Source organism: Sparus aurata, chromosome 7, assembly GCF_900880675.1.
Source record: "Sparus aurata chromosome 7, fSpaAur1.1, whole genome shotgun sequence".
NCBI classification, from domain to species: Eukaryota; Metazoa; Chordata; class Actinopteri; order Spariformes; family Sparidae; genus Sparus; species Sparus aurata.
Window position 1 is genome coordinate 17,697,487 of NC_044193.1, and position 27,473 is coordinate 17,724,959.

At 45.2% G+C, this 27,473-nt stretch overlaps 1 protein-coding gene across 4 annotated transcripts in view; it reads right to left on the reverse strand.

Moving 5' to 3' along the window:
- Positions 1-27,473, reverse strand: part of znf385a (zinc finger protein 385A) — a 70,483-nt gene that overhangs the window by 27,780 nt on the left and 15,230 nt on the right. For all 4 annotated transcript variants that reach the window (XM_030423550.1, XM_030423551.1, XM_030423554.1 and 1 more), the window contains exon 2: positions 1,659-1,810. In XM_030423550.1, the coding sequence (XP_030279410.1) occupies positions 1,659-1,810 (152 nt within the window). The remainder of the gene's footprint in view (positions 1-1,658; positions 1,811-27,473) is intronic.

Genomic DNA, 27,473 nt, shown 5'->3' on the forward strand with positions numbered 1-27,473 from the left:
GGCCCCATCTCCTGGCCAATGGGCTGTAAAACACCGCTCAGTGCTGGTCCACAGTCATCAACGGGTAACAGCTATTAACATTCACGGTGTCCCTCTGGAACTGCAGACATAGTTAACGTTCTGAAGAAGGAGGACGGGAGGCAGAGGGATGTTACAGAATGGGTAAGAGAGAGAGAGACTCAGAGGGAGAGACAGAGGGACGGGAGAGCAAGCGAGAGTGATTTCAGGGCTGTGCAGCAGCAGGCGCGAGGGTGGAAAGTGAGCGCCTGCATCATCTCAGCATCTCTATTAATCCATGTCTGCTGGGTGCACTGCAGATATAACATCAGTGAGAATGCCTCCACTTATGTCATGGCCCGTGGAGGGCGATTAAAATGACTGTATCATTAAAATGTGTTTAACAGCGTCTGGCCTCTTGTTACTGCTGCCGTGCCATACGTCGTTGAGTCACATGCCAGATGATAGCTAATTAGTGGCAGGCGATCTCTGTGTCAACCCTTTGTAAACCGCAGCCAGACACACCGAAGAGATTAACTCTGTCGCAGACGCGGTCCGGGAATATCACTGTCCCACATACGGGACACGCAGAGTTCACTGATTTTACATATTGCTGATGAGAAAGTGTGTTGACATTCCCTGATGGAGTCTGGAGGAGCAAGTCGGCACGTTATGCTGAGCTGGTGAAAATGCTAAATGTCTCTCCGGTCTAATCTAAATGATAAGATGTTCGTCAGGGCCCGGGGAAGCAGGAAGATCCCACTCCGTTTAAATAAATATCACATCAAACAAACTGTGGTGTTTGAAGTGCGCAGCTATAAAGATGGCCTGAGAGCTTCTCTTTATTACTGTGCTTTGAATTAAGGAGCGGGGCCGAGTGTGTGTACATGAATCAATGCAGTCTCAGTGGTCGCGGTCTCTTCCTTTTATAGTGAGGCCTGACAAACACAACACGCTTGATTTGGTTGGCAGCACATCAGCTACTTGAAGGCACACTTTGTTTTTTCTTTCCTTCAGTGTGTTATATTGGTTCTTGTCCATGTCTCTCTCACAGAAAACACTGCTCCTGAAATGCCTCATCAGTAGTCCAGCCTCCAATTCCGTGACTTCTTGACATCACACTAAGTCGCCATGTCACACATTCACATAATCTATGCCTGTATTCAGTTAAGCTAACTGGAAGCTGAAAACATGATCAAGCCAACCGGAGACATGGTGAGCGGTGCTGGGCTCAGGGGTGTGAGGGCTGACCAATCGCAGCACACTGGGTATTCAGGGGGTGCTTTAAAGAGCCAGTAGCTACAACAGAGTGTTTCAGACAGAAGGGAGAATGCAGAGCTGCAGCACGGACAGTATGAGAAAACTGATGTGTTTTTCGAGCACTGAAGCATGTAACCTCATCGGAGTAGTAACCCAAAGTGAAATTACGAACCTGAAAATGTGTATATTATGTCTCCTTTAAGGCTAATTAAAGTATTAGAATCTAATAAAATCTATGTGACACAGGGCAGCAATTAACACTTCATGTGAAAGCATCGCTGAGGTAAATACACAGGCTTCCACCAGTCGGTCATCTCCCTCTCGTGTCTTCCCCTTGTTGCACCAGGTGAGTCTAAAGACTGCAGTGTGCCTACGTGTTTGTTTTCCGCATCGACTCTCACCGTGTTGAAGTTGTGGAAAAGGTTCATGCTGTGCGGAGGAGGGGGGGTCTCTATGGGGAACTGCAGGAAGGGCTTCATGTCCAGGTGGGGCTGGATCATGGTGGGGGTCCGCAAGAACGTCGGCACCGCCGCTCCGGCCCGGTTTATGCCTCCTGCACACAGAAAGAGACAGAGGGAGATAAGTGAACATGCCATATTCTTGTAAACTCATGCGTCTCAAATAAGAGTTAAGGTCATTGCTGCCATTGCATGTTTCTGGTAATGGACTTGAACGAAGTGTATAGCACAGAGAGATAAAGAGGATGAACGAATTGTGCAGCTTGGTACTGATTGCGTGCTGTTGTTTCTTGGAATGTGCCACTGAATTCCAAACAAGCACCATGAGCCATAATTGCGCTGCAAAGCAATTATTTCTCTGCAAGACAGAGCAAAGCAACGTGGCAGCCCAGCGAAACACGCCATCTCCAAGCTGAGAGGAAGAGGGGGCCGTTCAGGACGCGTCGACTGATGATTGCTGCGGACAGACGCTCTGGTTTCTCCTGACATGTTGACAAGACTGAAGCGCTAAAGTGCAGCGGCACTGCTGCGAACAAATGGTGTGATACTGAGGCTTTTGCGGGCTTTGTAGAATTCACGTCAGCGGAGCGTTTCATTACACTGAAAACATTCACATCAAATGAAGCAGGAATGCAACGGAGGCGGTGGGGGGGATTCCTCTTATCCACCTGCCCGTCTCCTCTCCTCCCCTCCCCTCTCTTCTTGTCTCCCGGGAGATATCTGCAGCTTGACGGTAATGAGTTTCATCTCAGCGTGTGTTGCCTTTGTGTCGTCCCGACTCGTGCGTGAGAGTGGGATCTCTTGTTTGTGTCTAATTAGCGACTGAATCACAGACTCTTGATTCCTCTGCTCGAGTCTGACACATGCTCCCTGTATTTGACTGTATCCAACACGCTGTCTGAGTGGATTTTCCACAGGAGCTGATAAACACAGTCACTTCTGAACACCACTGCAAGAGCACCCTCACACAGAGACACAGACACACACAAACACACACACACGCACGCACGCACGCACCTGTGCTCTATGTAAATGTTTAATTCTCCTACAAAAGCATGCAAGGCTGTCATAATGATACACGGCTCCCTATTCTCGTCATTGCTCCCATCTGCCTTCTCCTCCTCTCCTTCTTATTCCCCCCCTTCTCCTCTTTAACCTCTGTCAAGGATGATAGTGATGGGGCCCACACAGCAAAACTCAGCCTCAGCAAGCTCTTAGATTAAGCCTCTTAATATCCGCAACTGGATTTCTGTGGCTTTCAAATTCCCCCGAGACTTAAAGCTCCGCTGCTCTCCTTTTTGGGATTGCTCTAAGCCACTCTCTCGCCCTGTTACTTGCTGTCCCTCGCTCTGCTTCCTACTGCCATTCGTTTCTACCTGCCTCCACACTTTCACATGGTAATTTTCGTGCATTATTTGACACCTCCGCGTTTTCATCAAGCTTTATGTCACCCGACTGTGATCAGGGCAAAATAATGTGGCTGCCGCATTACGGGGGGGGGGGCTATGGAGTTAGCAGATGCAGTCACCAAAGTTTGGATTAGAGGGAGCTGGAGGGAGGGAAAGAGAGAGAGAGAGAGAGAGAGAGAGAGAGGCACTGACTTTGTCAGACTGAGTGAAAGTGCTGTCTCAGCTGAAGCCCAGCTGCCTTCTGCCTCGCATCTGTGGGCCTCGAGGTAGAGAGGACTGCATCATTACATCTAGTTGGGCATGAAAGTGTCTTATGCCAAACAAACCACAAATATATATACACACTTGCACGAAGGCAGACTCATCGCTCACACGCGGATGACATTCTTACTGTGTTTGTGAGCTCGGGCCTGTTGGTGTTCTTGCTGGTGGATTGTCTCAGCCTGACTCAGCACACACACAGAAACATTTTTGCAACGTTTCAATCCAAAGAATGAAAAGTGATGCGTGTTGTTCAGTCTCACACTTTCTAGGCATGCACAATCACACATTCCTCAGAAATACAAACATCCTCAGTCAGTCCGTTAAGCTGAGCTCCTCCTGGATGCTGCGTGTTGTGATGAGAGAGGATGGGAGGTCCTGTAGCTGCTCTCTCCTCCACATCTACCTGCATGACTGATGAAGGCAGCTCCTCCTCTGGGGCTGCGCCAGTAACAATGTGACGAATGCACTGAATCTTGAACGCATTTATCATGACACTATACCGCATGTTGATACATGGCCTGCGTTTGTGTCTGTGGCTCTGTGCGCATGCATGTATGCGGGTGCGTGCTGCTCTTGGAAAGATCTACACAATGTTAGCTGAAGTTGCACAGTAGTAACGTTTGCGGCTCCCCAGTGAGTCTGCACTTGAACATGAAGACTGTTTCTGGCAGTCGGTCAGCCAGCCTCTGGCAGGCAGACAAACAGAGGGATTGGCTGACCTGGGAACAGAACGTGTCTCTGCAGCAGCAGCAGTTGGAGCTGAAATCTGAAGAGCTGAGGACCAAAAAAACGAAGAGATGAGCAGCCGTCCTTGGAGCAAAGACAGAGCCTGATCCACCAGGGACACTATCTGCATATGTGTGAGTGTGTGAGTGTCTGTGTGTGTAGGTGTGTGTGTGTGTGTGTGTGTGCGTGTATAGGCATGTGTTGTCAGTGTGCATAAATCAGAGTCACTGTATAATCACCCCATTTATTAATTTTAACCTCTCTTTTGGGACCTCCTCACAGTGTAAATCAAACAAATCACTATATGGCGCAGGAGTGTGCCTGCGACCTGCGCAAGTTTCTGTGCATACAGTGTGTGTGTTTGTGGAGTGTGTGTGCACAAGGGAACACTTATAACGTCGTCCCACCAGGCTCCACTGTGCACACTGACAAAATCTTGCATTAGAGCCAGAGCTAATTAAGAGATAAGTTGTGAGTGTTCCTTATTAAACAACAGAACAAGACAGCGTGACACAATACAACCCCAGCCAGTGTTCACACTTCATCAATTCAGTGCATAAACTACATATACAGATGTAACACTGAGGCTGAGTGGAATTATTGATCAAACAGGTAACAGAATTAAGTTTTAATTAGGTTTGGGTGTCATCATTAATAGTAGATTTATTCAAATACCATGTAATACCAGGGCGTGACTCGCACATATCAAGAAAGCTATTGATACTTTTATCGTTAAAAGCAGCTGATGTCCTATAATTTAAAGGAGCCAAATATTCCATAATTCACTACTGTTCTGCTGCCAATATTACCACCAAATTGATTTGAATAACTTGCCAAACATGAAGCATTTCTGTTCTTTTGTATTGTGCTTTATCATGTTAACATTTCGATTTATTTTATATTCTAATATATATTGTATATATAATATATATATTATATATATACTGCTATGTTGGACAGGTGAGGTCTCTTTCGTAAAATAGATTTTTGATCTGACATACTGCTTTCTCTATATATATTACTTAATTAGACACGTGCTTACACAAAGACAGTTTTTAATGGTAAATAAATAAATATTTATCATGTGAATGATAACTCCGCATGCAGCAGCAGAGAGCAGTATGAAGAAAGTTCATGTGGCCAGGATGTCAACATATGAAGGATTTATGTTTTGGTATCAATTCGAACTATCAATACTCAAATCAAGACTTGGTATCAGTAGCGTCGACACTTTGGGGATCGAGCCACCCATTCTTAATTTTGACAAGCAATTAAGTAAAATGCCAATTATTCCCTTGTTTTAGCTTTGAAAATGTGAGACTTTGCTGCTTTTCTCATTTTTAATATGATGGTGAATATAATATTTCATTGTGATGGCTAATTTACAAAATCTTCTGCCAGAAATGATAAAAAATCTATAATATAATATATATAAGCTCAAGCTGAATAGTGCATGTAGAGTGTCTGTCACATGTGTCGCCATATTCCCTCCCTCTGCTCTCCCTACTGGCTTTTGGAGCCAGATCTGTGTGAATGTCAGAGTGAGGCAGAGTGACAGACAGGCCAGTCTGGAAGAGCTGAGAGGACTCGGACAGTGATGTGGATGTTGTTAAACCCTCTGACACGCCAGGAATCCTACCAGGCTTGCAGGAAGCCATAATCGGCGCTCTTAAACGGCCTGTGGGACACCGCCAGGGGGCTTGGGTGTCGCAGCCAGGCGCTTTAACGGTTCTATCTTGATGAGGACCACTTTGAGCTTTTGGACCCTGGGGTTAGAATTTTGATTGAGGTTCAAATTACGGTTAGACTAATGGTTTGGGTTACACATTTGGTCGTAATGGTCTGCGTTGAGGGCCAGGAAATGCATGTTAATAAGAGCCCTAACATTTAGAGAAGTATTTATGTGTGTGTGTGTAAGAGGACCACACTGCCCTCACTCAAAGATGACAGCAAGAGAGACGAAGGGACAAAACAGGCTGTGTGCAGGTGGAGGCAGAGGAGACGGAGTGAGAGATAGGAAGTGGCGCAGTACACGGTGGATATAAAGAGAGAAGGGAGGAAAAGAAGGAGGGTTAAAATTAGAGAACAGGCAGAAGACAGATCAAAGGCTAGAGCGGATGATTCTCCTATTTGGAATAATTCGCCAGCCTGCGCGGCCCTGATAAATCTGCTATTGGCCACATCCCCACCTCCACTGGGGGAAACACATACAGTAAACACACACACACTGGTTAATGCTTCCCAAGTCTATTTCTTCATGTGAGTCCTTTTAATTCCTTCACTTTAGTGTGTGTGTGTGTGTGTGTGTGTGTGTGTGTGTGTGTGTGCGTGTTTGTGGGTGTGAGTGACTGTGTTTGGGTTTAAACAAGTGGAGGAAAAAACAGAAGTGAAGTGCAAATAACAGATGGAGGATCGTAGCGTTTTCATATGGTTACTGCGTGCATTTTGTGTTTCCCCACCTCATGCAATATGTATGCTCGACGGTGAACAGAAAAGCACGGCAACTATTCCAAAACAAGAGACGAGCGCGTAATGAATAAATCAAAAATCAATGAAAGTCAGAAAATGTGATGTATGAAAGGGTTTCACATGATTTTTTTTATATATATTAAAAGCAAAACGCTATGTTGCATGTTGAAAAATATATTTCATCAATACTGTGTGCAGGTTGGGGGATGAAGGATTATGTTAATTCCAGTGACTGTCTAGAAACTGAAGCTGATGGAGGAAGAATCTTATAAAAATCACCATCGGGTGTTTTCCTCATCTCTGCTGCAAGACAAAGAGCTGTTTCCAGAATCTAGGCTAAGAGAATCTTTTCATGTCTTGAGATTATCTAACAGGCTGTGTAGGTTGTGCCACACTTTGTTCAGCCTTCGTTCCCATGGGCGTTGGGTGCATTCAAGAGAGAACAATGGGAGCAGGGTAGCTGGCACCGGGCACGCTGGACGGCCACAGATGTGCCAGGGTCCTTGGCAGCGGAGGCAGGGAGAAGGAGGTGGTAACAGTTGGGCTGCCAACTTCCCTTTTCTGCCGGGGCCACGAAGCGGGGCACCTGTCCTCCACATGGACCAGAAAGGAGGGGGACATTAGGACTGCATTCTTAGTTATAATCAGTGCTGTTGGTATGTAGGAATATTACAAACAGAAACCCTAATGAGATCCGCTACATTTGATAAAAAACAGGACCCGTCTGGGATTAACATAACACGGTGACAACTGAGAAATATTTTTTTGGCATCTGAAAGTTTTGTGCCACGCAGCAGCTTTAGTGATTATCTGCACAGCGTTGATAATTTACTTTATCGACCCAGTATGTGCGGCACATTGAGGCTTCAGACTAACTGCTGGCTCTTAATCTTGAGAAAACCTGCCCTCGGCTTATTTATGCATTATTAAGAGAACTCTGAGTCAGTGAGATGATTTAAAGAGACCGGGGGCTGCACTGGGAGCTTCCTAAACATAACCCCCAACATAGTCTCCCTCATCAAACCTCTTTTTTTACTCTCTCTCTCTCACACACACAGAACTGAGTACACCAGACTTGTACCGTAGAAACACCATTAGCAGCTCCTCAGACCCGGTCTGACAGTTCAGAGGATGGTGGCTGACTAACTTGTGGAGGAGATAAAAAAGTGGGGTTGCCAGATTATTTCATAACAACTGAGGAGGAGAGTTCTCATGACCCAGAACGACTGGCTTATTATTATTACAGTGTTTGTGGTCAGGCGAAGCTGCTAGATTCTTCTGTTATGTCCCTACTGGACTACTGTTTCATATGGATCGTAGTGTGAAGCGGATGGCCGGCCATCTGTCTGTCTGTCCCCGCTTCTCTTACCGTCGCTCCCTCTCATCTGTCACTCTCATTCGGCCGTTCCCTCCCTCATGATGAGCTCAGTGTGTATTCTGTGCTGTACACAGCTGTGCCCGGGCCGACAGGAATAGCCAATTCATTTCAGCAGCGGAGGCAGCATGATAGAGCGCGCACACACAGGGTACAAAAGGGAGAGAAAGAATGGAAAATTTGGCCCTCTTCCACTCAGTATTCCCTTCCAGTCTCAGACCCAGCAGGACGGCGTGCCTCCCTTTCACCTGACCACAAGGGCAATCAACAGAATCACAGGCCCGGCCAAACGTCCCGCTCAAATGCACAAAGAAAAAAGGGCACTCGCACACAGCACACATATCAAAGAAACACACAGGGTGTTCCAGAAGATTTAATTCACTTTTTCTCTAACTTAAACTTACACATCAGTGCACCCACTTTCACACATATGGGGGATTATCCAGCCAGGCCCATGGAAGGCAAAATTCCTCTGACTCACACGTCTCCCTGCCTTTAAAACTGTGCCCATCACCGAGCAGCTGACTCTGTTTTTAAGTTCACATCCACGTACGCACACTCCCTCGCGCTCATTTAAAGCACAGGATCGGCCTGAAGCCTCAACTGTCACCTCGAGATCCTGCAGCATGGAGGCCTGCGCAGGTCATTAGCCCTGAGTGTTTGTCTGGCGGCTGCATCCTGAGCTGCTTACCTCCCTGGATGCTCCCCACACAGACAGCTGTGGCAGCAGCAGCCCTCCTCCAGATAGCTGCCTCAGCTTCAGCTACGAATGAATTATGTACTCACAGCCTCTGACTCACAGGTAGTGATGCGCTTCAACAGAGAGAGCACTGAGTGCAACAAGGCTCGCATAGTGCTGGGAGACACACGCCGAAGATTTCCTTCATGACAAGTGTGCACCCCCCACCCCCAGAATAACAAAAAAACCCGAGCAGGTATGACTGAGAATGACCACAAGAGTGTGCTGCTGAGCCCCTCTCAACTTCAAGGCAGCCACTTCAAGTTCTTATTTTAACAGCTGAAAACGATTATGAATGTTGGAAAAAAAAAAACACATCCCCTTATCAAACTTTATCTTCCCCATCTATTCTAATCATGGTATGCTAATATCTAGCTTCCTGCGAAGGTTAATACATGCACACAAGGTAGGTGGATGCAGATAAAGATCTGTTTGATTTGCTGCCTGGAACTGCTGGTGTTATGCTACGCTTTAATGGGAGGATTATGCAGGGGGTGAAAGCTGGGGAAGCTCAAACTTGTTTCATTTGCGCGTTGACTTCATTGTGCATTTGTGTTGCATGTGAGGCATTTGTGTGTGTGTGTGTGTGTGTGTGTGTGTGTGTGCGTGTGTGTGTGTGTGTGTGTGCGTGTGTGCTCGTACGTGTGACAGTTAGGGTAAGGTTTTGAGGGCTTAGTTACTGTGAAATGATGCAGCGGCCGCAAACTCAAGGGTTCGGCACAGTGCTGAGTATTAGTCAGAACATGTCTCAGTCCTTAATCCAAATATATACGCACTGCAGTGAGTCTCATGAAACACACACAAAAAAACACACACACACAAAAAACTACAAACTACCCTATATAATGCAGTGCCAGTAAGTATGATGGGTTATATAAATGGCTTTGCTGGCTTTGTTTTACGATAGGCAATGTGTTTGTGTCTGTGTACATTTTTCTGCATCAGTCGGGTGGGTGGGGGGGTGTTAAACTTTCCCCTCTAATTGTAGGGCTTTTAGATTTTTACCCAACCTACCAATTTGGAGAACAGCAATTTTGCTAATTTCATCGTACTGTAAGGTACCGGTAAAGTACAGACTGCAGCATGTGTGGTATCACACTCTGAAAAACAAAACGCCCGGACAGCAACAACAGGAAGATGAAACAAGTGAAAAACAGCTTCCAATGCGGGATCAAAACTTACGACACGTCTCACATGCATAGTTTACATTTTTAGGTGAAAGGACAACAGAGCATGAGTTCATCCTCCCCCTCCCACCCCTTCACAACACAATAACACACACACACACACACACACACACACACACACACCAGAAACTCAATCTGTTGCCCTTTGCAATCTGATCAGAGTACTTAATTCCTCACCAAGGCCATTTGAAGAGCAGCTTCACATCTAAAATATTATCACACGTAAGAACTAACTCTAGACACACACCCGCTCTTCACAGAGACACATGTGCACACTGGAGAGATAACGCCGGGTAAACCTCCAGTCTCTCCCAGAGGGGAGTATTGTGCATAATGACAGAGTGGAAGGGGTGGTAATGACACCCTAGTGAGATAATATGACATTGGCAGGCCCCAAAAAGCCCCCCCAAAAGATCCTACCTTGATCTCTCCTAAGTAGCTGAATCAAGGCTGGGAGGATTTAATTGCCAGTCTGCCTCTTTGGTAGACTCAGAGGAGTTCACTGGGGATTCCAAGAGACGGAGAGAAGAAAGATGGGCGCTAAGGGAGGAGGTACGATGCAAAAATAATGGGACGGAATGAGGGTGCAGACAGCCCACCTCTGATAACCCCTGCCTACTTTGCCTGTCAACTCTCAACTCCACAATACACAGTGTCTAGGATACACACCAGGACCAGTGCACGTGCTTGAGCCACAGAAGCAGATGCACGCCCCTTTTAATCCTTCAGATAAATCTCCTGCTGGCTCCTCGTACGGCAGCAACTGAACTGTTTGGAGGCTGTTTGCTTTTGTTACTTGTGGGGTTGAAGGGATTGCGTGGCGGCACAGCACACAAACACAGAGACGCGCCCGCACACTGGCCTGCACATACATGCACACAAGGATCGCGTAGGCAGATCTCTCCAGAGTAGTTTGCGACCTTCCTGATTCATGCTGTAGATATGCTGCTCTGTGATCAGCTTTGCAAAGTTAAATCCTTTGACTCAGTCATTTTCCCTATCTAGTCTTTTTTTTTACACTGGATCTGTATTATCTATCCATCCAAGGGCAGTAAAGGTGGGCCAGTAAAATGATATATCTCTATTCCTTTCCACATGACTGATATCCTGTTTGTCTCTGGTTCCACCTTAAATCAATGACAGCGCTGATAATGATGCTGCTTAGGGAGAGTAGCCGCATGTTGGTCTTCGTGTTGCAACTTGCTCAAACCCATTCAGGACAGGATTAAATGACTTAATGAAAATACGTCTGGATTGGCCCCAGTCACATTACATTCCATTGTGATATTTATCTCTATAGCACCTCATGTGATGAAAGCATGTAATTATATTTGAACTATGGTGCGGGCACCAAATGATTTTGCAGCGCTAGGCTCAGCTAGTCTGCATTCTGTGTGTGTGCGCGTGGTGACGGAGAGTGTTTGTGCTGTTTTGAGGTCAGTAATGACAGACAAATAGCTGTCAGGGCTAATGGGAGGGGACAGCCAGGGATGATGGGAACACAGAGAGAACAGCGCAGCTCAATGCAGTCCGACTGTGGTGACAGAGTGCTGTTACAGTGTTCACACAGAGAGAGGGTCACAATGAGAGCACAAAACAAACACACACCCCTGTGCAGTTACCCTTGTCAGAGCACTGGCTTACATCTATTCCCTTATCTTATCACTAATCACTAACCATGTAACCCACATGGTTAAATAGCAAAACCTATTCTTTAAGTCATCTTAATTCTATTATAAAACAGTGGGCTCATTACAGAAGCTTGGTGTCTGACAGTCTATCTTATCTCAGTTTAGGAGTTTAGTGCATTTAGGACATTATAGACTCTCCTCTATATTCAAAAGAAGCACTAATAATGTTGTTAGCTCTGTATGGCAAGGATAATTAGTATGGGGAACATTATAAACACTGAAATATTATGATTGAAAGGCTTCTCAAATGTTTACTGTTGGGCAACCTAATGTTAGCCTGCTGGTGGGGCTAACATTTCTGTTAGCCTGTTGATGACCCTAACCATAGACATAATATACGTAGACGCCTCATAGACTGACGCTGCCTATTTGAGCTGACATATCAGCGCGGCCGCCATCTTGAATGGGTCCCCAATGCACCCCCCCTGCATTTTTTTCTACTGAGGAAGGTGTATCCCCAACTACAATAATCATAACTCCCCGACTTTTTACCGGATTTTCACACGGTTACAAACGGTAGAGATTTAGTTATGATACAGGGCGCTGTCACAAAAAATATAAAACATTTTTTTAAAAATCTTACTTGTCAAAGGTAATCCCCTGAGATCTGGTAACAATACCGCGCCGGTTATTGCAACCGTAAACTGCACAAAATACGGGCATAATTGCTCACTCTCCATTGATTCCGATTGACTCTGGTGCTAGCTTAGAGTGAGGAGACCCAACCAAGATGGCAGCGATGCTGGATTACGTTCCAGCACGCCATGAGGCGTCTACTTAACACTAATGTTTGCCTGATGTTGACGTTAACATTGATTATACAACAAGTAGTTCCGACCAAGCAATCTGATTGGTCAACAAGGAATTTTGACAGTGCTCAAATCAGCATGACAGCACGCCTGACTCATTACTCAAAATATTACTCCGCCAAGTCTATGTATTCATCTCCATGGCAACATTGTAAGAGCTGGAGTAGGAAACGGCGGAAAAATAGGCTACAAAAGGATCGGTTTGTTGTTAATTTTGATTTATTTGCTTCAGCGTCTGTCCGAGGAGGACAGCAACAGGGCTAGGCTGGGAGTGTGCGTGGAGCTTGAGATAAACATGCGGGAATGAATTATCAGCAAACGGGCACGCCACGAGAGAGTGTCCCGTAAAATGATCAGGGTGATGGGGAAACAAATGTATGAGTGACAGCAGAGATGAGGAGTTTGCCGCGAGTGCTGGTTGGCTGAATCGTTTCCTCTGCCGCAACAACTTCACTTGCAGAAGACAACTATTGCCCAGAAGGATGCCAGAGAATTCACAGAGAAGCTGGAGAAGTTTGTGACATTTTCATCCCGGATTTTTGTGAGGAAGGAATTAAACGCCTGTCCCAAATTGCCACCTGGTCCCAAATTGCCGCCTCGTCTGTTAAGTGATTGAAACAAATAAATGCCCCGGCTATTTATTTTCCCTTCAGTGTGAGAGACACTATTGTGACCGCGGTGAAAACATTTATAAAAAATATGAAAGAAAAAAAAATCAACATCTTTGTTATAACTTGGGTGATAAAAATAAGCATTTTCTGTTTATCTGTGCAGTATTGATTTAGTTTGGGAAATTCCGAGACCGCGATAAAACATGAACGTCAGCTCAGACTTCACTCATCTGGGACTAGAAAATCCTTTCTGTTGCTAGGTCGTTACTAAGGGTTGGATTATTTGCTGGAGTGGTAAACTACGTTCCATTACACATATGAGTCTACTGACGTGACTGATTTTGTTTCAGTTATTAGTCAGACCCCATGTGTTTCCATGGAAACGCAACGCACACTCACAAATACCTTTAAAATTTGAGAGCAAATTGTCCATCAACATGGATATATTTTGATTATACATTTTATTTTTGTTGGTATTAGTTGTATAATTGCAATATTACCCTCGAGGGTGTGCTTCAGTGCTGCTTGCGGACCGCATCACTGTCGTGCTCAAATGACGTTAAAGCACACCCTCTCTGGTAATATTGCTTAATTTAAGCCTGCTGCAGAAGCTTACACTGATTTTAGCCTATTGGTGAAGCTTATATTAATGGCAGCCTGTTGTTGAAGCTAACTCTGACTTTAACCTTTTAGCTTTAAATTTCCCAGACCATGTAATAATGGATAGGCAATATATCCTCTCATCAAATGACAAGATTAAAGCCTTGTTTAAGCTAAAATGTAATGCCTGTCCTCTTTTCCCCTACTATAGCTAGCTAGCTAGTGACAAGTGAAGTGAGATAGCTGTTGTCATTGATACAGGCAGCCTCATATTAAACACAGATACAGGCATGACAGGACGACTGAAAAATCATGTTTACAGAAACGAGGTCTGAGATAGAAAACGGCAAAACATTTTTATTTAAAATGTAATTTTAGATAAGACACGCCGCAAATGCTGCTGGATATTTGATACTTTTTGCCGTTAGTCACTATTGGAATACACTGTAATGTGAATTTAAGATGTCAAAATAAGCTCAGAAAAGGAACAAGGAACAATTCTCAACAGATTTTCAGAGGCATGTTAACTTAAGTTTCTGAGTATGTCCACACTTGTGACAACCTAGGAATGTCTGAGGTTAAGAAATGTTGCACACAAAAGGACTGTACATTTACACATTACATGGAACCGAGTCAGTTACATCCAGGTGTGATTTGGTGTACTGTAACGATCTCAATTATGTTAAGTTTAGCAACTGTTTTCAGTGAGCACACCTTAATAGGGAATAAACTGACTGACTGTATGATCCAGCGGCTTCACCACAGACTCTGTATGCCTTGCGTCCATCTCCCATGTCCTCTTTAAAATTCCCTGCTGTCTGCTCTCTTTCTTTCTCAGGTTTCTATCTTTTTATGTATTTTCCCTGTAATGAATGCTCCTCCCTTGGCTGTGGGCCAGTCAGGTTTGTAAGATGATCACAGGGTTGTCCAGAGGAGATGTGTCTGAATGTCTCTGGCTGTGGGCAATGTCTGTGTCAGTGATGGATGGACCGTTGGAATGCTATGAAGGAAGAACCCGAGCACTGCTTTGTTGTGTCTGTTGAAAGACAGTGATCCACTGCAGCAGAGGGAGATTAGACTTATGGCACTGGTAGAAAGGGGAGGGAAAATGCTGTCTGTGTATCAGTGTGCTGCAACAGGGACAGAGGGATAACTGGAAAAAAAAGAGGGAGAGAGGGAAAGAAAGAGGACAAGGTGACATTCTTAGTCTGAAAAGGCAACATGTCCCGCCTCTGCCTCCGCTCTCCTCCATCTGTCCTCTGTTGTCTGTTGTTTTTCCTCCTTGCAGCCTGTTCAAATCCACTCCCACTTGTTCCATGTCACCCAGCCCCCACCCAAAGCCACATTTTCTCTCCCATCTCCTCCCCTTCTTCCCTTGTTTCGGGAAGTGGTGGTCACACACCCAGGTGGAACAATAGCCAGTGACTTTATTCCCATGCACCTCCCAGAAGCCTGTGCCCTCAGGTATGGAATTCTATCACTCAGCCACATACAGGTAGATCAACCCGAATACACTCCGGAGGACGGCAACAAAGGCACCAGATTCTCTCTGAGATTAGTCCCCCAGCTTAAAGAGGAGGGAAAAGGAAGGGGCATGGTGGGGTGGTGAAAGGGGGGATGTGAGGATTTAAAAAACAGATATACCTGTGCTCTTTGAACAACCATAATATACCCCTGCCTGATGTTTGCAAGTCCATTTCATTGACTTCCAATCCCCAAGGAGGGTAGAGGGCAGTATGCTATCAGCCTAATAGAGTGGGGGATGAGACTTTATGTGGTTGACAGCCAATGCTTTCATTTCAGCCCTGCAGTGTATCATCTATGAATATGGAGTAGCCTAACGAACGAGCATGTCCTCTAACACGTTGCTCTCTGTTCATCCCTGGGCAATCCAACCACAGCACCAATCTCTTTAAGTGCTGCGGGGTCCCGTCTCTAATGTCACTTGTCATTGGTGTGACCAGAAATGACACTTTTGTTTAAATCAGCATCCATCACCTCCCCACTGTAAAGGATTGCAGGCAGCTGGGGAGGTGTGCATACTCAGAGAGTTAGGGCAAGCCATCAGGAATTTGTAAAGGTTAAAGCAACATCTGAAATTTAAAAAACACTGAGCTGAAATTGTGCACCATCAAAAAGTCCCCACTCCCCTCCACCCCTTCCCCTGGTATAGCTCATTACATGGAAGAGGGAATCCTCCTTGAACCAGGCTTGAGCTCATTTGTCAAAGCAGAGAGCAGTGCTTTCCCTCTCTTTTCTCATACATAGGAGCTCGGGAGCGAGCTTTATGCTTTTTCATGCCACCCCCAACACTTCCAAGATCAGCTGAGGCGTATTCAGCATATTTTTCCATGATAGCAGGTGATGCATTATTCAGCAAGCTCTGGTTGATCTTGGCTGCAATAAATCTCTGGTCTTTAGACACGTGGACTTAAACCTGCACACACTTCTTACGCACACTCACAAGAGTTGCATTCTCCAGTGTTTATGCGTGATGAATAAAGAGGAAGTGAGCATCTCTGAATCACACTCCCGTGGAGAGATCTTAAACAAAGAATAGCATGGATGAAAGGAGCGCTGGGCTTTTGAAAAGCTATCCAAAGCAGCATGGTAATGAGAGTAATGAGGATATCAGACGCTGAACGTGGTGCAATATGCTTGTTAAATGTGACAGCTGAATTACATCAGAGGTTCACCCCTGTGAAGCAAAACACTACTGAAGCAAATATTCTGTCCCATGGCTGAATATTTCCTCAGTTCAAACTGACATTTAGGAAACTTTACTGCAGCCATGGCAGAAGTGTTTACACTTGTAGCCTAACAAAAAGGGGAACAGGGACACCTGGTGATGGGCAACAATGGTCCCCAAGTGGAGGGTCAAGGGGTGAAACAGCCCCAGAGAGAGTTGAAACAGCCTGTGAAAACAGTTGCATAATGTCTTCTGTGGCTCTGGAAGAAGTCATGTAGGGTGTTGAGAGGATTTTAAAGAAAAGTCTAGCACTGGAGACTGGAGCAGGGTATTTGAAAGATAAGGGTGCATACCAGGCTGGTGAGATCTAATGAAAGGATGATTCATTTGCATTACAGGATAAATAGGTTTTGGACCCATACTAAGAAGTAAAAGTCAGTACACCTGTGCTACATCAATTCTGACCATTCTTTTTTAATCAGTCTCTGGCACGAGTCGCTACATTGTGGAATTGAAACACTAAATCACAGATGCACTTTTTTAAACATGATATAGAACTCAAAGCAACAGTATGTCATAGTGGAAAATGAGCTTATTTCCTCTAAGGCAGAGAGATTGATGAGAAAGAGGATGCCACTCAGCTTAGCTCAAAGACTGAAAACAGGGGGAACAACTGGAGTCGTAATCAGCAGAGATTCCAGTTGGGTTTACCGATTGAAGATAAATTAAATATAATGCATTATTCATCATCTGTTTACAAAGATGGATAACATGACAGCTCCCCAAAAGTTAAAAGTTATTTCTATGTAGACAAATCATAAAAAATAAATCTATAAAGCTAGTAGAAAGGTGAATTAAGGTATATTTTTTCCATGAAGGCAACATGATGATTGTAAATCAATAATTGAACAATGTTTGTCAGGTCCTAAGGGGCTTTGAAGAAGTCTGATGGATGGCGCCAGCTTTGAACAAGATTTGTGAGCCAATAGTTTAGCACCATTGGTATTATGTGGTATTTCTGTTTCGTCAGCAATCAGCATTTGTGGCAGTTGCCAGTTTGTGGAAATAAACGAAAGAGCGCCCGGCATACTCTACTGTCCAAATGTTGGCCAGCTAGCGTTAGCAACATTAGCTCGCACTGGCAATGTTGGTGAGTGCACAAACTGGCAACCGCTTGAGAGGGCACATGATTATAAACAGTAGCGGTGTTATAACATGAATGCAATGGAAGAGGGAGATCAAATGCAACATTTAGTGACTGAATGGGATCAATAACAACTTCGAAACATCTCGATCGATCTCTGTTGGACGGTTGCAGTATAGGTCATAAAACCCGCACCCTCCATGTAACTAAAGACTCATCAAATACGTTTTTCCTAAAGATGGTTTCTGTCACTAATGGTAGTTCTTAGGATGCTGATGTTTGTGTTAGTGGACCAAGCTAGGCTAACTATTTCCCCGAGTTTTAAGTCTTCGTGCCAAGCTCAGCGAACCACCTGCTGTCTGTGCCCTGCTGGACTGCACGCAAGTATTATCAACCTTCTCAACTTATTCTCATGCGTATTTCCCAAACTATTCTTTCAACTTTGAACAACTGGCTACCACTGAGATTCGGAAACCCTGTGATTAAGAGTTTACAGACTCACAGTAAATACAGTATTTTACGGTAAGTGTCTGTCTGTGGGTAGACAAATTCCTGCTATTAAATTCCCCAAATCCTTACGCAGGAGTGCATCATGATTTGGAAGTTATGTAAGACCTTGAGATGACCTTGTGCTTTAATTGGAGGAGTAAAGAGCGAGAATTAGCCATGTAGACTGTGTGTGTTTACAGAGGAGGGCTGTTGGACAGAAGCCTCATTGGGGAGTCAGAGCAGAGGGACAAAGATTGAGAAAGGCGAAAAAGGACAGTGCTGACTTGACATAATCTCTTTTTGTTTGTCAGATAATTCAGGGAGTCTGCACCCTCACTCACCCTGCCTGCTCTCCTCCTCCTCCTCCACCACCACCACCAGTGCCAGTATACTGAGGTTTGCATCATAAGGAAAAGGGCGGACGGGAAGAAGAGAGAGAGACGGCGGACCAGCAGTGTTAGAGACCAGAGAGGAAAGAGAGAGCGTTCGAGGCCGCGGCTTAGGTGCTGCCTGCCTTTGCAGCCCGGGCCTCATTGTTATTATGATTTATTTTTTAATGAGCAGCGCTGCCCTCCCCTCTGCCATACAAAGGCCTGATTGAATCTGGCATTCCATTAGCATGTTAAAGAGGCCAGGCTTCATCTGTGAGCCGCTGACTGACAGTGGATATCATCTCTGTAATTGCTCTGTATACTGGAGCCAGAGACTGAGAGAGCGACTGTAGAGGAAGGGGAGAGTTGAAGAAAGATACAGAGGGAGGGATAAGGATTTATAAACAGGGGGGAGGACACGAGAAAAGAGGGGGAAAACTGACGAGAGGAGCTGGTGGATCGAGCTGCATCTCTGTATATCTCAATTTGGTACGGTTGGGACCCCGTCCAGGGGAGCTGGGAATAGTCAGTTTGGGTAAGGTCTATGACACTTATCAAAGCAGAGACAGTGGTGGTGTTTCATAACAGATGCCCTGCATGTACAGAGCTGTTATACAGGAAATAATGTTTTTATGTTGTTCAGGTTTTTATGTTTATTAAGCCTAAGCGTGGCGTGCGTGAGGTTCCACTGGTGTTTTTTGTTCTGTCTTTAGCAGAGCTCGTCACGCTCTGTGAGGACATGACACTGTACCTGACACCTTTGTGTGACGGTGTGCGTGTTTGCTCTCCTCCTTGTCAGCTCTGCACCACATCTCACCCCGTGTCCTCTGCTCCCTCCTCTGTATACAGAATGTTTTTGCTTTCCTCCCCCTGTTCTCATACTCACTCTCAACTCTTTCACATCTACTTCCTCATCCCCTGCATCACTGAGCATCCCCCCCCCCGCCCGTCGCCATTGCTCTTCTCTTCCTCCATTCCCCTTCTCTCGCTCTCCTCCCCTCTTCCTCTCCCTCTCTGCAGTAAATGGTAATTGAACAAACAGTGTGGTGGTGGTAGTGGTGGAGGAGAGCTGCAGAAAAAGATGGTTATCCTAACTCCACATGCCATGCATCCAAAATTAGCCCCCCTCCCCTGCTGCTCTCTCACTCTGCTCTGCACTCCTCTGCTCTGCTGTGACAGTGTGACATGTGTGCCATCCCACAGCATCGTCAGCCCCGTGCATTAACATTGGAGGATGGCCCAGTGGTAGCACGAGTGTGTGTGTGTGTGTGCCTGTGTCTATGTGGGAAACGGGGATATGCAGCGCTAGCTAATTTCCAATCCAAAGGAGACCAGGTGAAGGATGTCAAGCACATAGAGTTTGTGCTGCATCTAACGTCCAGGTATTTTTTGTTGTCTAACGTCTCATCGGAATTCATTTGAATAAAATGTAGTATCATGCAGCGGAATAAAACATGTGGGAGTAATGGGGCTTCCACATCAGAAACGACAATGCACAAAGCCTATTATGTCACAAAGTCTGCTTCAAACAGACGGGATAGATTTACTAATGACATAATTATTGGCCAGGTTAATGCTTTCAGGTCTTACTGTCACACAAAGCAGCTTAGTCCATCAACTACAGGCTGCGATCAGAGATTTATTTGAATCAGAGCGCGGTTTACTTAAATACAGACAGCCTCACCATCGACCGCTCTCGCAGATATTTTTCTGCATGAGAATGTAGAGTTATGTAATTTTAGAGTCTCTGACACACATACAGACAAACTTTCAATTACTGTAACTTGTTCTTCTCTCTTCTTTGGAGTTAAAAATGTCTGCTCGCTTTAAGTGCCAGAGATCCATCTGACATGCATCATAAAAGTAAAGTAAATATGGGAGTTTAATTTAAAAAGTGCAGAAGCCAAGTGCTTCATGCAGTAAACCCCAGAAACCTTACCTACTCAGAAATGGTCACAAACAAGAAAGCAAGAAGAAAAGGCATATATATATATATATATTTTTTATTCAACCATTTGAAACACTTTTATCATGGGAGAGATGATAAAATCCTGGTTATAAAGACATTTCGGACCATTATGGAAACCATTTCTTTATTTTTAGTGTTTTCATTCAATATAATTCCAACAGACCGCTAACTGCTGCTAACTGTAGCTCACTATAGCTAGTTAGCTTGGCAAGCCATTCATCTAGTGGCTCGGACTCGGAGCTCGGAGCACCAGGGGAGAGTTGTTGTTTACACTGCTAGCACAGGAGCTTTGCTTTGCTAAATGGTTAGCATGCCAATTTCAGTAGATATCCCTGCAACACAATTGACCATCTTCACATGGCGGCCATTTTCCCTTATGTCACGCTCAGAGTGGGAAGCTCGATTTGTTATGATGATGTTATTTTGCAGTTTTCCGGGCTGAAAGTCATATAAACATAGGGAATCTGACAGATTGTGCCATGTGATTATGGTCTAAACACAGAACACCACAACTTCAAAATTGTAATTTTTTCACAATCTGTTTCTGGTACTAGTAGCTTTATTTCCAATTGCACTTTTAACCTTTATTAGTCACATTCCCTGACTGATTTAGGTTAATTGTGGAATATCAAGTCAATCAGTATCTGTCCCACACAGGAGGAATACAGGAGCACCCTTCATTGAGAACAGTGACCTTCCTCTGCACAATCACGTAGAATGGCAGCCAGGTACAGCAACACATTATTTCATGGGCACACTGCCATTCCACATTAAACTGTAGTTCAAACCAGCTCCATAAAAATTCCTGCAAACATCTGCAGAATAGCCAGCATGCATCTCTCCTTTCTCTTTTTCCCACATTCATATTTGCATCCACTATAACCATCATCTATTATGATAACAGTTTTGAAAAGCACTATCTGCCCAGCACACTCACAAACACACATTCATGTGCACACACACTCGCACGATAGTTGTACCCTACAGGCATTCCCTCCTCCACTAACACACCATGAAATCTCTAACGCTCACAACACATTTACATGACATTACCGCTGAAGTACTATACAATTGGTAGCTGAAAAGTGACTGCAGAGATGCATTGTTTGCATGGATGTGTGCATGTGATAGCAAAGAACAACATTTTGTGAGCATTTACATTGTGCTGAATGTAGAAAAATATGTATTTCACCGATGGCCTGTACAATGGTGAATTTTTAGCGTGTGTGTGTGTTTGAAAATTAATTCTACATCTGAGTTTTTTTTCTGATTGCAATGATCTCCTGTGGTCTCCAGTGTGCTGCTCGGGGATTAGCATGGTAATCATGGAGCATGTTGACACACACTGTTAGTCAGATTGATGTGTTTGTTTCAGTGGTGTGGGGCTACGCAGCTCTACACACTGACTGACTGCATTAGCCACTTGCTACTAATCTGAGACTTAATGGCTTTCCCCAACAATGCTGTTCCCGTGCACAATGTTTTATTCAAATGCTTGCTGGGCCCCGCTGGTAAAGTGTTGAGATCTATCACTGCTACTTCCCCTTACACAAACGCTCTGTCCAAATCAATGTATCCGCATCTGGAGAGGTAGTTCATCACCAGTAATTATCCTCTGAGCAATACCCCCATCCTGTCCGTCTCAGACCAAGAAAATGGGACAAGTCAGAGTTTCACATTCAATGCAGCCCCCTAAGCCAATGTTGACATATGTATCTGTTTGTGCGCCTGTTGGTGAATGTGTCCAAAGATGAGGACAAAGACGATCAGCTGGGGTTTTGTATCGTCAACAAACCAAGCAGCCACAAGGAGGCTGAACAGGCAGAGTGCCATCATCATTTACATTTCGCTCCCTCGAGCTTTTGCACAAGTTGCTTCTATTTTTGAAAATGTGTACCGTGCTAAAATGTCACGCACATACCAAAGCCTGTAATTAAAGCTCTTGGAGGGATTTTGGATTTGACCACAGCTTTATGGCATCAGAGTTAAAGATATGTTCATGCCTGGATAAAATATATATCTTTTGACTTTACTCTTGATGTTCTAATTCTGGCTATGTGTGGCAGCCAAATAACCAAAGGCACTGGAGCAGCAACTCTAAGCAATCCAATGGTCAAATGAGTTAAAACCGAGCATTCATTTATGTTGCAACTTTATGTTTGTTTAGGTTGGATTTTCTACTCATCTCTTGTCACGATACTGTGCTTATGCTCTGCTTGGGTTCAGGCACCAAAATCACTTGGTTAGGGAAAGAAAAACATCACAGTTTGACTTAAAGTGCCGATTTGGGTCGCCACATAAGGAGATGGTCTGGCTTCCTGTGAAAAATAACTACAAAAATGGATGGAAACATCCCCAGGTGTCCTTAAAAATATCCAGTCCCCTTCATCTCCCATTATAAAAAAGCCAGGTAATAAGCATATAATGTGAACGCGATATGCAGCGTTTGGCACAAATGTCAACCTTGGACATGTCAACCTTGAATCTAGTGTGCTAACATACATATCCTGGCTACTAGGCTCCAACTCAGTATAGGGGTTATGTAGTTTGCATGCCTGCACATGTCACTATTCTTGTGCATGTGAGGCCACTTACACCTTGGAGGAAGCCTTGAGGATGATGCTGACGGTGTGCGCTAGCTGCTGCTCCGCTGCTGCTAAGAGGACGAACAGATGTGACACTACAGTGACGCCAACAACAAAACCATTATGTAGCCTTTCCTGTTTCTGCCCTGCGTACTGCACACGTCTCCACGCCCACCCTCTTACTCTCATCCTTCTCCCTTCTCTTCTCCGTCCTGCTATCAGAGTCTCAGACTGCGGCAGCGCGGGGCAGTGAGACGGAAAATACAGTGATTGTTTCTGACGAAAATAGAGGGGGGCTCAGAGAGAGGGAGACGCTAAGAGAGAGCCGGGGAAGGAGAGTGGGAGTCAGGAGATGAAGGACAGAATGGAGGGAAGGTAGAAAAAGAGAGAGGGAGAGCATTAGGGCGGGCCATTTTTAAGGTCACTGTGTGGCTACGGACTTGTAGAGAGTAACAGCTCCACTGAGAACTCCTGATTTTGTGTATATTTGTCAGTGAGTGCGAAAGGAGGGGAAGGAGAAGCAAACGAGAGAGAGCAGGAGAGAGAGAGAGCTGTACCACGAAGACTCTCACCTTGTTCTGCACCATGCACACACAGCACCCCAGCTGTCATCCAGCTTCGCTCTCTTTCTCCATCAGGGCTGGTGGGGACATGCATCATTCATGAGCAGGGACTTATTTGGCTGCGTCATCTCCTCGCATAACTGTCAATAACTTTTTTTCTGGCTCTGGCTTCACCTTTACTCAGGCAGCGGGGCGCACTGGATGCACGGCTAACATTATGGGGTAAATAGCTTTTTTTCCCCCTCCGAGACACAGAGCCCAACCAGCAGGAAGCTGCTTTAACATCGAGTGGTTGGTGACATATGTCCTTCCTAGATGAGACTGGATTGAGCCGCACTCCATTAGGAGTCATTGCACGGACAAAAGGATTGATGTGGCGTTCTTTTCAAGGGAACGAAAAGGCATTAAATGGATGCAGATAATGTTCTTTTTCTTTTTTTCAAATCAAAACTTAGCATTTTGGAAAAAAAACACTTTCATATTCATCATAGCTGTTGCCTGAGACAGGGGGAGCAACTTCGTGTAGAGAGAGAAATGTGAAAGGGTAATTATTAAAAACTGCCGTACCCTGCCCCCAGTCCCCTGTTAGCCCAGCCTGTCCCCTTCCCTGAGTACCCGTGTCGCAGCCTGCTGTGAGGCTGCCTGCTGTGAAGGTCACCCTCCCTGCAGCTATGGATTACACAGGCGCGCACAGTCAGGCAGAATACGATATTGCCCTTGAGGGGAGGTCTGAGGCTCGGGCTGCCAGAGACAAGCCCTCTGGAACTTCTGGACCCCACTGGGATCACCATGTGATAACATAGCTACCTCTATTCAGGTGCTGAAAGGTAGACGGCAGGAGCACAGAAACGGGACACATAAACATGTAAAAGGATGCAGTGTCGGGGAGTAACCACTTGCATTTAATTAAGCTACAGAATAAATGTTGGTTGGTTTGTCATCAGGATCGCATGAAAACAGATGTCCATGTAACTTGGATGGAGGATGAGTCTTGAGCCAGAGTAGACCCCATTAACTTTTGATGGGCATACAGATAAAGGGATGGATCCTTATTTTTTTGTTTTTACTTTCATTAACATTGCTACAAGATAGCACATTTTTCAAATTCTTTTTGTAAATTTCTCTGCGAAAAAGGCATGGATGTTGATGAAAAGATCTGGTGTGTTTTGGCTGGTGTCTATGAGCCAAATAATAATCTTCATCTAGCGGATTCAAAATGTTATTTGATATTGGATTAGGCTTGATTAAATTAAAGTTAAAGTTAAGTGTTATTCTGGTTGCAATCTGTTACAATCTGAGTTACTGAAAAAGAAATGCAATTAACATCCATATATACTATTCTGAGTAAATAAATAAATAAACTTTAAGAAGTTGTAACGTGTACTTGGACCTGGATGACATCGGTCAGCAAAACTGTTGCGCAAATTTGAGTCCAGCACCATTAAGGGTCGCACAGCATAGGGCTCATAAATGCTTCATTTACGTATAGAAACATACTTTTCAAATGATGTAACCATCAATGCCAACAAATGAACAGAGTGCTGACCTCCATATGCGGATCCAATGTTGAGCCATAAAAGAGCATTTAGAAGCAGCTATCTCTACATCCAGACAGGTTCCGTTCAGTATGCACTGAAATTTAGCATTGCTCTGTATTGGTTCGCTTGTTTTGTCTACACATTGATGATCGGATGATTTGATTGATATTTGCTTGTGCTCAGAAGTAATTTAGGTCTATATTTTATTTGTGCTCAGCCAGTATGCTGCTGCATTTGAATGTTTTATTAAGTTTTGTTGCGCAGTTGAAAAACTTTGTTTGGAAAATGAATAGGGTAAATCATATTCTGTATGCTTCTACATTTCAAAACAACCTTCACAACATTGTCTGTCTGTCTCTGTGGCTGCTGTACGCTCATCGCCAAAGTGTGTGAAAAGAAACCCTCAGGTATCAGAAAAAGCATTGATGGACCAACAACAGCCCTAGATGAGTCACAACACTCCCAGCAGGCACTAGAGGTAATCGAATCCCGTAGTCTTCGTCAGGGAATATCAAAGAGCGTCCAAAAGAGCATTCATCACTCTGTTTTCTTGCCTGATTTCAAAGGGAGGGGATCGCACCTTTTGTCCTACAAAAATGGTGCAATGAGGGTCAGTTTTCCTTTGAGTGGGACGGGAGCCATTTGACAACGGCTCTCTCTGGAGTCGTGCCACTGTTTAGAGGTCGGGAGAGACAAAAAACAAAAAAAAGTAAGCACGCACATACACACACACACACACTTGGCAGATCGTGTCGTCCTTTGCTGGCTCGGCTCTCCCCACTGTGACCTTAATTTGTTCTGTCTTGAGTATGAGTGCCCAGTGGGCAGCTGATGCACCTCAAGGGTACAAACTGACAGTATGTGTGAGCATTATGTACATGGGGGTTTGAGCATATGTGGGAGAGAGACAGAGGAGGAATGGGACGGCAAGAAGTGGAGGGTGAATTCTGAGGCAAGGAAACAAGGAAAGAGCTCATGTGTATGTGTGTGTGTTTCGTGTGATTCTCAGGTGAGCTGCGGCCATGTTCACAGGTTTAAGTAGAGGAGACAGGAAGGGGAGACGCTGAGGCTGAGAGCACTGGACGCAGGGCCACCAATAAAAGCAAAAGAACACAAGCTGTCTCCCTGCCTGCTAATCCCCTAATGAAGATTTGTGGCAGTGGCTAGCTGGTGATTATTGGCCCAGCGCAGACACAAAAACCATCTCGGGTGCTACTGTAAATACAATCTCTCACATTTACACAAGCCATCACAGGCACAAATGAGAAAATTTGGGATGGAGGCAGAAACGCTGCTGTTACAGTGTACTATGGGCTGGCTACTGCTGTGCACTGACACGCTGTCAAACCCCTGATGCTAAATTAATCAGCATTACAAGCCCAGACATTAACCAACATTATTCAGATGTGAAGAATGCAATGTGAAGTCGCTCATGTTTATGCTGTTACTCCTGTCTCATTGGGCCGATTGCACCGATCCCGACTATGCTAATTTTATGGAAATGCTTGTTTCCATCCTCCCTCTCTGACTCCCATTTGTTACATTTTATCAGTGCTCTTTTGAACCACAACAGCCACTGTCTGAGTTTCACTGTTAGCTGAGAGCTGTGGCAAAACATACGAGCAGGGGCTCATCCAACCGTGGATCCCATAATAGACTGTCTGCATGAGGAGATTCCGTCCAGGGCTAGAGTCTGCAAATATCTGCGGTTGGATCCTCAAGCGCAAAAAAATCTTTCTAGTAAAAGTGAAACAAACAGAGGCAGCGGGATAAACAAACACTGTAACATACTGGAAATGAATGACCTCAGACACCACATTACCCGTGTGTCCCTTTCAGCCTTCTAATCCCACACCTCTGGCACCCTCTTGATCCTCCCTCCCCTCCTCACCCCCTCAGGCAGGGGCAGGGAGCTACGGTGCAGGTCCTGGCAGAGTCCTCTCTCCTCCCCCTCTCTCCCCCTCCCTCTCCCTCTCCCTCTCTCTGAGGGGTAGGGCCGCTTGTTCGGGGAAGTGGAGGCAGGTGTGCATACCAGACGCCAGCGCTAAGCCCTGTGCCACGCGGATCCCATAACTACCTGCGAGCAAAGGCTTCCCCGGCTCCCATCCAACCTTCTCCAAAGAGGTCTTCTTAGCCTCTCTAGCCGTAGCCACAGTAGGTGTCAATGGGCAATACGCCACACAGAGGGCAGGTCTGAGCTAGACCTATTGCTACGTCTTTTATCACCAGACCTATCTGCATCCCATTACCATTAAAACGCATTGGAGCAGACTTACTTGGCAGGGGGAAGGCGTCAGGGGTGGAGGAGATTTAGGCTATTTTGAGCCGTTCATGTAACATTAAGGATTAAAAGCTAGCTCAAGGCCTCTTGGAAGGAAAAGCTAGTACTATTCATTCAGTCTGTGTGCTCAGCTAACCCCCCGTGGTAGTGAAGTGTGAGCTGTTGCAGACAGATGAGGTCACAGAGTGAGGACACGTCCTTGTGGCAACGAGTGAAGTTCATGCAGGGCTGTAGGATGACATTCCCAAC